We start from the raw sequence: 12,149 nt of genomic DNA on the forward strand, positions 1-12,149 counted from the left end.
GACACTAATTCCTTAATTATTCAAAGAAGTGTTTTGTCCATTAGATCGTACGAAAGCGCTTAATTTTCCAAGGTAATTAACTAACTGTCTAGCCTTGGTAGCGTTATCCGAAAATGAATTTTTGTGGGTCAAAAATGTTCTTGGTTCACTATTTAAGAAGCAAAAACCCTTTAGCACAATTTGTTTTCACTTTCCCACCACTTGAGGTCAAGGTTGAGTAAAGCTGCCCTGCGTCTTCGACTCATCCAATTGACTAGCTGCTTAATGCGTACAGTAAACTTCAACAATGAGGAATATAGCAAAATTAAAACTGGGCATTTAAGCAGGGGCATTCTTTTTGAAGATGAAAAGTTTTCGAACAAGCAATCGAATTTAGAATCGTTAGTTGGAAGCAGCTTATCACCGCCAGAATTCAAGCGACCCCGGGATACTTGCGAAACTGCAGTTCTCAAAGCGGATGGTCCTCCTGGTGCGATTTGTCTCGGATCTTTATCCAATATCAATGCAATACTCTCCATGTCTTTAATCGCGGAGCGCCCTAAACTACTGGAAAATGTATGGTCGTTAAATGTAGATTGCTCATATTTATGTAGTTATTCCCTGACCTTAAAGCACAAAACAATTTCAATAACGCCAGCGCTTACTCTGGGGCATTTCGAGTCTGCTTTTGGATAGACGGTGCATGTACTTTTGTAGTTGTGGATGATTTACTGCCAATGATTAATGGTAAATTTATTTGTCCCCACTCTTCCAATCCAAATGAATTTTGGCCGTCCATTCTTGCGAAAGCCTACGCCAAGTAAGCTTTAGTGTGCTTCATCGCAACTATTACTGGTTGTTTATGGGGTGAGTTTTTCAAAGAATTTGTCTTTTGCGATGCTCTATCACAGATTGCTTGGAGGTTACGATCGTCTGGATAACTTGCGTCTTGAGGATGCATTACAGGATCTCACAGGCTGTGTTCTTGATGTTTTAACATTTCATGATTTGTCAAGCAGTAATGAACTTCACCGTATTGAAATGTTTGAGGCACTTGAACAGGCTTTATCTGACGGTGCTATTATTCTTTTGTGTACCAAGGTAGGCGCACATACCCTGTCCCTTTCGTATGCTTTTTTTCTAGAGTAACTTTAGTACTGACTCAGAAGAAGGTGCCCCAAAGGACAAGGAAATCACTACAGCCGATCAGGATGAAGACTGTTTTGATGTGATGTGTGCACCAAGGCGTCTGGGCACGATAGATCAAGTTTCCGGACTCTGTTCAAACTATGCGTACATGCTAACAAAAACTTGCCTCGTACCACGGGATCCCAGCGCCATGGGAGCCGTGCTTTCGGCCCTCAGAATTACCCAAGATGCTCCCAAGGACCGTTTACTGCGCTTACGCTCGGTTCTCACAGTCCACTCCAAGGCAACAAGCTTTGGTGAATGGAAAGGTGCCTACTCGGAGGGTTCTCAGGTATTTACGCGACATTTACTTGGCCCAAATTACTATGCTTGCATTTTTAAAATCTACCAGAGTACAATGCCTCTTTTCCAACATTCGAGTGGCACCTTGTACATTCATGCATGCAACATATTTTGTGTCACACAATTTCGTCATTGGCCTATCGATTCTCGCCGCAATTACTCTCCAACTCAACTCTGTTTTTTGCTACTTTTCCCTGGTTGACCAGCTGAATAATGTACTTTTAACCCCCCTCCGTATTTCTGTCCCCGTTCCTTGGCTTCGTTGGAAGTAACTTCGAAACCTGCCGTTATAAGTAATTAGACCGGGAAATTAGTTTAATTTTCTGTAATTTTGAGATTTCGCATAGTCTCCATCGTTCTCAAAAAAACCTACCTCCCCTGATGGTAATTTGATGTTATAGTAAACTTGTTTGGATGGATATGCTTTTTTAATATTTGGAGGTTCCAGCCACCTTCAAGATTGTCCCTGCCGGATTATTTTTTCAAAATTTCAGAGTCCTCTTCGGGTTAAAGAATGTTAATGCAAACATTTAAACGAAGGCCTATGAAATACCTCAAAAGCACGACAATGCTCTGAGGTTTATTCAAAGGAGTTGCAGATATCTAAACGCTTGCAATTTTTCTCATTTCTGTGCAGGCCAAAATTGTGATAAGGCCGCTGACGCGTTTCAGCTTATTCGTCTAATTTACTAACAAATGTTGAAGTATACTCCCTTCCTTGCATTCAATGGTGCCATTTTGGTGTGACTGGTTTGTCACTACACTTTAACACCCTTGCTACGGATAGAGCTATCGATGTAGATTATATTGTACAAGCTTGTTTAGCGTGGCTAAACGCGTGGCAGTACTAGGTTTTCTGCGTTTTATGTCCATTTGAAGTAACTGTGTAGGCCACATCCATGTTCACTTTAAAAGCTCACACACCCAGGTATGTTGGTGAGGTGAATGAATGCGATGACGTGTTTCTTACTTGGTGTTTGTTTTATTTTCCGACTCAATATGCAATCATTCAATGGGTTATACTTATTTCTTCTCTAGCTGATTGAAGCATCGGAGAACGCTTGAGGTCAATGTATGTATGCGATTGAGAACCTTTTGTAGATAGCAAATCGTCCGTATGAATTACTACTCAGATGTTACTTTCTCCAAACTGCTCGATCGTGATTTCATATTCCGTTTTCCTAATAAATTGGAAATAATTTAGCATTTCGAGTTAATTTTTTATTCCTCTAACGTAAACATCTAAATTTACCTTTTTCGAGTTTTTTTGAGCACTAAGCTTCTTTGAAGTTGAAGATAAGTGTGATGATAAAAGGCCCTTTTTGGCATCATGACTGTGAAGTACCCCTAATGTGACAGCGTAGCTGCATTGCAATATGTAGTTGATGCTACAGTCTGACATGCCTCTCACGTGATTTGAGAAGTAAGTTTATGGCGAGAAATTCGGTTACCCTCGTATACCCCTTAGTGCCCTAGCCTTCCTTCAGGGAATGGAGCATTCATCAAATTTTATAATATTGAAACTTGACTAGCTTTTTTTATCTGTTAACGTGAAATAATCATGACGGTTGTACCAACAAGTTCTCTCTTCCAAAAATTTGACAGGTGACCTTAAGAGCACTCTCCATTTTTAATTTAAATTTTCACCACGTTAACTTCAGACTAATATTAGGTGGAGTTGTTTGATATGTCAAGTAATGTTATGACAGTCTGATAAAGAACCGAAATAATGGGGGTGTGGGACCTATTTGGGAAAGATGTTATGTGGGGGCCTTGAAACTTAAAGCCGGTTATTACTATGCACAACCACATGTTGCCCTCCAGTGACGAAAACTGTCGCCTTGGTGCCTTTATTGCACTCATATTTTGAATAGAACCATCACACTCCACAACCTATATCATAGTCTGCGTCCAAGAGGATCTATTATTTTAGATCCCAAATTTTACTTGAGACTGTCAGAAATTAGAGGTTTGGTTGATACCTCACTCGTATTTCGTTTTTTTTGCGGCCCTCTTAATTATCATCAATTAGTTTCCACAACTCACAACCGAAATCATGCTTTTTAATCATTTGTGGTCATAGTGTTAGCTACTCGGATGTGCGTAATGCTCAGCGTCCATAACAGCGATGCAAATATTTCCGAATTCTTTGATCCATTCAAACAACTTTTCAATGAAGAATCTTATCTTTACGCTGAGTAAACCTGAAAAGACAATTTTTTTTACCTTCAACGTACAATGTAATCTCGACTCTTTCTAGTGTAGTCCAAGCACAAGTCCCGCAGTAATCCTCATGCCAGGCTGACAAATCTTTAGGGGTACAAGGGCTGTTGGAATGGTAAGCAGTAGTCGTATGGCTTGCATTGATAGGGGTTGACAAAACTTCCTGGCCCTGTTTTACAATATGTTAATCTCTCCTGTGCCAATATTTTTTTTGTACCATTCAAAGTTGACTGTGCTTTAATTTTGTAACCAAAACTGACTCCCTGAAAATTGCAGTAACCAATAGTACATACAGTGTAAGTGGTTATTGCTACCAGAAGAAATGGCACTTAGACATCAGTGAGAATCGCACCGACTCGATAAAGTGATTTCACTGCGCTAATCGCAAAGCTTTCCGTTTTTTTCGAATTATTAGTCATTCCTATTAGACTGCAGATGTATACGGTAAACTTGGTTCCACCTCTGTTTCAGATGCACTGGAGTAATTTAATCTTGGCCTGTCATAATCTTGCGAAATCAGAAAATGAAGCAAGAATTCGTTTTAATTTGGACTGCTTATGTTTTTTGAATGGTCTACCTTTTGACAACCACCTAGTACGTCTTTACAACTAATAAAGTTGTGGTTGTCATTCTCAAAGCAGCGCATAGCGACTGTCAGCACTGTCAACTATTACTGATCTCACTCCCACATTTCAGGAGTGGGAGGACCTGAGTGTCCGCGACCGATCCCGCATTGGTCTGGTGGTCTCCACAGAGGCAGAGTTTTGGATACCGCTCTCAGCGATGGTGAAGTACTTCACGGGCGCCATTATAGCTCGTCTACCCAAGACGGGTCCTTTCGGGTCCTGGACCCTGGCCGGCTACAATGGCATCTGGCGTGCCGAGAATAGTGGTGGCGGTCTGGAGTTTCGCAGCTCCTTCCTTCAAAATCCACAGGTACTACGCATTTATTTGAAGTACATTTTGAGTTTGGGCGGAAGTGGAACTTTTGAGTTTGTAAAAAACACACATGAGGTAATAAGAAATAAAGTTACTTTCCACATGTTCCTCTGCTGCTTTTATGCACTTATTTCAGCATTTAGCCACGACCAGCCACTAGACTTCATGGTATGCATTCCGCCACTCTACCGAAGCAGCTGACCCTGGAGGTACTCTTTTAGGAACCTGTGCTAGTAGAACTCACTCAGAAATTAAGTCTTCGGTGATAGAAACATGATCGTCTTTGTGTGATGGGAAAAAATTTTTCATTTATTGCGTATTTTACTACGTCAGTGGGGATGGAGAGTTGAAGCTTCAGGTTTTACTTAAACTTCCCTCTTAAAACCACCACTGCACCGAAAGGCTCGTGTGGCAAATTTGTCATTTTTTAAAGCTACTTTACCTATTTACATAATACAGATCTTAGCCTTTAGCGTTTTACCTATTCATATTCCAGCTGGAAAGGATTCCTGAGTCTGCTTCTCCGTGGAACCTTTATCAAAGTGTTTTACAATGCACATGAAGGTGGAGAAGTTGCTTCAGAAAAATTTGCAACACTATTCTTTGTCTCCATACAACAAACGACTCCACTTCGGTTAAGTTTCTGTAACGACGACCGCGAGCATTTGTCTAGAGGTTTCATTCGTTTCAACATTAGGCTTGACATCTTGGTGCTGTGAACTTGCTTTGAAGTGGGCTGAAGTTAAATTAGGGAAAGCTAGGCTACCAAGCGTAGCCTGGAGACATTTAAGAAGGCTTGAGTCTTAGAATGACCGTTTGATAGATGTCACACCTTGTCTACGTGACGAACCGAAAAAAATGAGAAAAAACAGAGGTTGGGCTGCTTGTCTTCCTGTGAAAAAAGTCCCGTTAGTGTACAACCGATGCATTCAGTACGCGATTTTGTACACAGTCTCTTTACTTACACATGCAGATGTTGATGATCAACTTATTATGCACGGTTCATGAAGTCACTCAGCTGTTAATTGGCTAAAATTAGCGTTGAAAACTTCTTTATGGGAGGGGCATTCATAAGCAAATATTAGTTAAATCTTCCCGTGACCCCTTACAATATGAATTCCGCAAAAATTATGGTATGCTTTTATGCTTTCAACAATAAGAACCTGTTAATTTCTCCTTCACTCTTCAAAGATCCGCCTTGGAAATTGAAAGCAAACTCCAGTTGTCCGACGATATTTTTACGAAAAATAAACTTTCCAAAGGCTAAAGTAAGCTAATTAGGTGGTAAAAGGGGAGGGTACGGGGCGATTTGACAATCGGAGACCATAGGAAGACCATCGTATTTGGAAGTAACACTTTTGCCCTCCCATTTTCAAGACTGGAACACTGATAACCCTTCTTCTACTGTCTTCTCATCTGTGATTCCCATGACTCTGTATAGCCATGAACATATGATCGTGCCATTTCTGGTGTCAAAATGACTCCGTACGTTGATCATCTTTCCTAAATTTGGAGTACAACTGTTAGCTTGCCATGAAATAGTAGGTAGCTGAATAGGCAACAGAATAATACACGAAATTGTATTATACGACTCAATTCCACATTTGTTCAAAAGCACAAAAGTTGAATTTTCTGTATCTACTATAATTACCAAATGCAGCTAGATTTTCTTAGAGATTTTACTTAGTGGGTTTGGGTAAAGTGTGAACGTTCCTTCAGTGACTAACACCAGGGGAGAATAATTTGATCTTTTGGCAATTACTTGCAGTACATGTTCGAAATGACCAAAGACACTCCCGAGGAGGTGCTGGTTTCGTTGAATCGGAAGTACACCTGGGATTTGAAGGGACAGACCATTATTGAGGAGACCTCGCCTCCCGCGATTGGCTTTGCTCTGCTCGAAGTGAGTCCAAAATCCTCTTTAGACATGCTCACGCTTGGTGATCATCATCTTACCGTATGCAGCCAGAGATCCATTGCGGCCATTGTTTATTTCAATAGCGCCTTTTTAGATAAGGCCAGGCAATTTCATTTTTACGCAAAGGTGTTTCAATTGGTTCTTCTGAAACTCTTGTATCTTGGTAACTTCAAAGGAGTTTAAAAAATCTGCTCATAGTTGCTGAAGTGGTGTACTGAGATTCTAGCAGAGTTAGTGACTGCCTTCACTGATGATTAGTTGATTACTTATTTTCTCGTCATTTGACTTCTTGTTGATCATTTATTGGTTTGACACTACCCTGCTGCCTACTTGGGTTGTTCTCGGATTTATGTGACCCATAGTAGAGATCTTCGATACCCGCGTATCCATACAAGCACTAACGGAGCATCCGTGGCATAGAAATCTTTCCACTCACTCGCGTCTCATTTACTCAACATTTCTAAGGCCACAAATGAATTACTTGATGTAGTGTATTTTTTGTGTTACTCGCGGAAGTACTGACCATTTAATGCTGCCTGGTCATTGGGTTTATACTTGAAATAATAAAGTAAATAAATAAAATAAATGAAAGGCGACTTACGTTGACTCGTTTATCAGGTGACCCAAAAGTTGGTGTGATTGTCGGTATAGCTCATCACAACGATGTCTTGTAACTCACAGGAACCTTTGTAGTTTAAATGTTTAGAGCGCCAAATTTCATTTGAATCAAATGGCTGCGATTTGCACTTATTTGCATTGTGAATTGAATTTACCTCAATTTTCAAACCTCAGAAGATCTTGTATTACATTTGAAAAGGTGAGACTTGCAACAGATAGGGAATGCAATTGAGATATAAGTGGACGTGGCTAGAGCTAGCTTTTTCGCTCATAGGGACAAACTAGGATTTGAGTGTAGACTGCATTGGCCATTATTTTGTCACATAAATTATTTAGAGTTATTCTCCAGGTGGTTGAATTTCATTGCAGCAAACATCATGAAGTTTTCGGGTGATCCCATAATTTGGTAAAGCTGGGAAATGTTCATGGTTTCAATAGGCCAATGGATAAAACGAGATCCATCTACCGTCTACTGTCAAAATTGTATATTTTTGGTTTTGAGTTCCCTTTATATTTTAATCTCAACTTGTTGATGGCATGGATATCAACTGCAGTACGCCCTGACTAGTTCATGTTTGCGTTATTTGTGTCATTTCCCAGAAAAAGTGTTTTAAGTACCCTAAGGTCATAATTTGAGTTTGCAACAAGTGGTATATTTTTACCTGCATCTTTTAAATTTTGCCCCTCCGTATGGAAACAAAAGGTCTACCTGACCTTTATTTGTTCCTGTACACTCCATGCGCTCAACGCATCGCTAAACGCGGATGTTCTGAATGCAATCACTTATAATGGTTCCGACAATTCTGTCAACTTATCGAATGGGATATTTTTAATCTCGAAATACCCGTAATAATTAACGCGGTCATTTAAAATTTCATCGGTATTAAGTTTTGCTACTCATCAAAGGTAAGCCTTGTTGACTGGTTAGTACTGAAGAGTCTTGGAGAGTGGAAGATAGTGAAATCTCTGTGATGGGTATTTCTCATATCTGTAGCGTCTCGAGTCTTTCAGTAGAGCTGAGAGGCTACTGGGATGGCCCGAAGGCCATACCGCTGAGCTGAAGTACAATGGTGGAGCCCTTCAATACCCATGTAACCGAAACAAAGCGCTAAACAGGCATTCAATTTTACAAAATTAAGTGTTTTTTTGACCCTTTATGGAATGCAGATTACGTATCAGTCTTTGCTGAAAGGCCTAGCTAATACATAATCGGGCTTTAAATCGAGCTACTATGTTTATTTGAGGAGCGTTGTTTATATGTGTTTAGACGAAATTCAAACTATCTCAGTTCCAAGTTTTCTTCCTCGTTCGTTGTCAGAGAATGGCATAGCCTCATAAGGTAATAATAGATATTGGAGATGTAGCATTGAATCATGAAACCGACGATCGTGTTTTCTCCGTAGGCAATCATTTCGGGTAGTTAACGTAACTTTGTCCAGTTGTGCCAAGCAAAGCTGAAAAAAACTTAACGGACCCTGTTGCACCAAAAGGTTTGAATATATGTCGGTAGGAATGGCTCTTAGGTTGTAATGTCTAACAAACTCTTGCCTGAAGTCGACTCATTGTTTTATTGTTGTTGTTGATTCTTGTTATGCTTTTCCTTGGCATTCCAAACAATGCCGAAAGTTTGCGCGTAGTTTGAAATGCCTATGTTTGTTACAACTACTCTGGCTTTGGGCTTGTCCCTTTTATAACAAGTTGGTGTCCATCCTGATATACTGAGCTGAGCATTCTTACCGAATCCCTTGATCTCTTCTTTGCCTTTAGCCATGAAAATCCGATTCTTTATCATTACCAACGCGTTAACTAAGAACACTTTTACCAAATGCGTGAAGGTTTTTAATGAAAAAGAGGCCCATGCGCTGCTTCACGTCCTTTTCGCTATCGTTTATTCCGTCTTATAGTCTGGAAAATCAAAATAAATATTCCCTATCAGATTTTCTACAATAACGGAACCAGCCGAAACCATCGACGACGCTTGCGTCAACCTGGCGGAAATGTCTGCAATTTCAAAAATGCTTCTGTTTCTGTGTCGAATTCCTGATAACTTTAGAACATCTCGAAACTCGCGCTCTCGTCCAAGTCTTCTAATCGACCAATTCTACGTCTAGGTGGCCTTTAAATGTGCCAAAGGTCACCTTAAGGTTAAGGCCAACACGTCTAATAATGGAATCACCCTGTGTCTTCCCCTTAATTATTCATACTCATCCAGATGGGAATTTAAAAGCATCCAAATTTACGCATACACACCAATTTTGCGGCGCAATCATGCATTCCATTTCCTGTCGGCTACTTCATTGATTTTGCTCGAAGAATGCAGTAGCTTTTGACCCACTTTTTTTCACAAAAGGGCTCAACGACTCTGATTTGGAGAAATTGAAGATTAACAATGGGGCGGCTTTGTAATAACCGAGAAATAAGAAAAGATCAACCCCACTTCTAGTTGCTTACAAGCTTAGTACACGATAAAATCAAAACATTTCATACGTGGAAATGATGAAACACCCTTGAAGTTATGAAAAAGGCTAATCAAGGCATAACTTCTGATATGTTGATTTCTAATCCATAGTATAGACTGAAATCTAACAGCCGAAGGGTAAGCTGGATTGATGCATAAAGACTTCCTCGGCTGTTTTAATGTTGTAGCCTGTGACGCTGTGCGAGCTAATATTAACTCTCAAAATGCAGAGCTAAATCAAGGATTTATTTTTTGCATAATGACCGGTCTATAGAAGTGGAGAGAAAAATCTCATAACTACCTTCAAAGCCTCCATTCACCGATTGCAGGTGGAGAGCAACAGAGACGTGCGGGCGCACTTGTTGTCGATGTGTACCGTGGTGGGCGTGCACGCAGCGAAGAGGCACCGTGCGGTGTTTGGCCGCTACTCCTTGGCTCGGGGACGCTACACCCTGGTGCCCTTCCTGCAGGAACCCCAGCAGGAGGCCGACTACTATCTCCGCATTTTCCTGCCTCGCAATCTCCTCAATAAGTGCGTCTTCCTCCTTGTTGTCTCCTCAGTGGGCCTAAGTGGCTGAGTTAAGAGGTTAGGTGCTTTCGAAATATTGGCAGACAATTTCTGCATTTAGTTGCCGGTGTGTCTTTTCCCCAAGTAGTAGAACTGAGACGTTGATTTTCCGAAAAGGGACGCTCTGAAAGTGCTCATGCTTCACTATACCAATGAATATCTGGTAATAAGCGATTCATCTAGATGTCATGGTCTTTCTTTTAATGAAAAGGATTATTCTTACGAGGTCTTCCCTCATGGTGGCGATTTGTGGCATTAGTGTTTCGGTTTTTGCGGGAGTTCCTCGAACCGAGGTCTAGTGATAGCAACAAAGTGGTATTCCTCTATCTCCAAGCGTGAAGTCTTCTCTTCCATCTCTCTAAATGCGAAACCGGAATTGAGGGCAATTGGACGATTCTTCATGTTATCATGCCTTTCAGGGAGCTAGTCTATGACCAGCCTCAGCGAGGTGTCTTCGCCATCTTCACAGGCACCCCAGTGATAATCACGCGGGTTAGATTGTTATATGGGGCCAATCTAGCCAGCCTCAAGCTTCGAAGCTTTGGCTCGACTTCCTCCTCCTCTCCCTACTGCCGAATTAGCTGCGAGGGGAGCAGCTGTAATAGTCGTGTGGTGCGGAACAATAACAATCCTGTGTGGAACGAAGCCTTCATTTTCTATCGTGCCAAGCCCAATAAGCAACCCATCAAAATTGAGGTAGGATTGTGCTCTGTGCCATGCCTGAAGGAAGCCCCAATGTGACGCATGCCAGCATGGGATGAGGTTTACCAGTACTTTAACTACTCATTTAGAGAAGGGCTGAGGGGGGTCAGTAGGATAGGCACCCCATTGTTGAATGTAGATTTAACCAAATACCACTATCAAATAGCCTCTCCTTTAAGTGTCATCATCGGCACTCTTCGTGGTCATCCCTCTGCTTAGGTCGCCATGTCTTTCTGTGAATAATAAATCAGCAGCTAGTAAGGATCAAAGATGGTACGAAAAAATTATCATCACGAGAATGCTATGGAATTAGTTTTATTTCCTCAGTATATTGTCCTCTGTACGGTAAACTGTTTTGAAAGGGATCAATCTGAACGCTAGTGCTACAGGCTTACTGGTTTTTCTGCAGTGCTGAAATTTCATGTGCTGATTGCTTTGCGTAGTAAAATTTTTACATTAGAAGTGGAAGTATCCCGTTCTAGACTAACGACATACATCGTTCTTTTAAAGCCATGGTAATTGTTTCTTTAGGGTTGATTTTGATTAGTTTGGGGGTAGTATTCCACCACTAGTGTTTATTTTGGGAAATTTGAAACTGATAGTCAGCCGGAAATCGACGCCATTCCTTCCGTGGCGTTCAGCTGGTCAAGGAAAGTGCGATTGTAAGTTAATTGGATCACTTTATCACTGTCGTCACCAGTACAATGGTTTGGGTCATCTTTGAGGATGTAAACAGGCATGCCAGAATGGGGGATTCAGTATTAGCTTACGGAAGAGTTGAAGAACCATAGATATGGACAAGGCACTAACAGTACCAAGAAGTTGTACCTGAAATCACGGAGACTGAAAGCGTTGCACAGTTGAAGTACAATTCTACTAGGTAATGAGAATTCTCACTCTATTACTTTGATCACATTCCTTCAGGTCTTTGACAAGCGAGCGATTGGAGCGGATGAGTTTCTCGGAGAGGGCATAATAAACGCACCCGAATCAACGGGGAGCGGTGATTTTGACATAAATCTCTACACTAAACCGAAAGATGAGAACAAGGTGCGACTAAAAGGTACCATCTCGGTATCCCTGTATACTGTGGATATGGAGAACTACATGAACATATGATTGGACCGACTTCAAATATCCCCTCCGCCTAGATCACTTCTTTCTAATCATCGTGCGCCATATATCATTATTTTGAGTACAAATACAATTTAATCCCGAAGCAGTTTTGGAAATGTTGTATCCTCGTAAAGCTC

At 41.0% G+C, this 12,149-nt stretch overlaps 1 protein-coding gene across 1 annotated transcript; it reads left to right on the top strand. All coding sequences in view use genetic code 11, as the record gives it.

The window, feature by feature from the left end:
* Positions 1-264: 264 nt before the first annotated feature.
* On the top strand, positions 265-12,015 carry EGR_03962 (Calpain-5; the record flags this gene model as incomplete). The annotated part of the gene is made up of 9 exons (XM_024493211.1): positions 265-555; positions 594-799; positions 891-1,080; positions 1,124-1,459; positions 4,390-4,629; positions 6,401-6,535; positions 9,956-10,158; positions 10,614-10,890; positions 11,821-12,015. The coding sequence occupies 9 exons, from the start codon at positions 265-267 to the stop codon at positions 12,013-12,015; spliced, it is 2,073 nt and encodes a 690-aa protein (XP_024352310.1).
* Positions 12,016-12,149: the final 134 nt, after the last annotated feature.

The sequence above is a fragment of the Echinococcus granulosus genome (assembly GCF_000524195.1).
Source record: "Echinococcus granulosus chromosome Unknown EG_S00023, whole genome shotgun sequence".
Lineage (NCBI taxonomy): Eukaryota > Metazoa > Platyhelminthes > Cestoda > Cyclophyllidea > Taeniidae > Echinococcus > Echinococcus granulosus.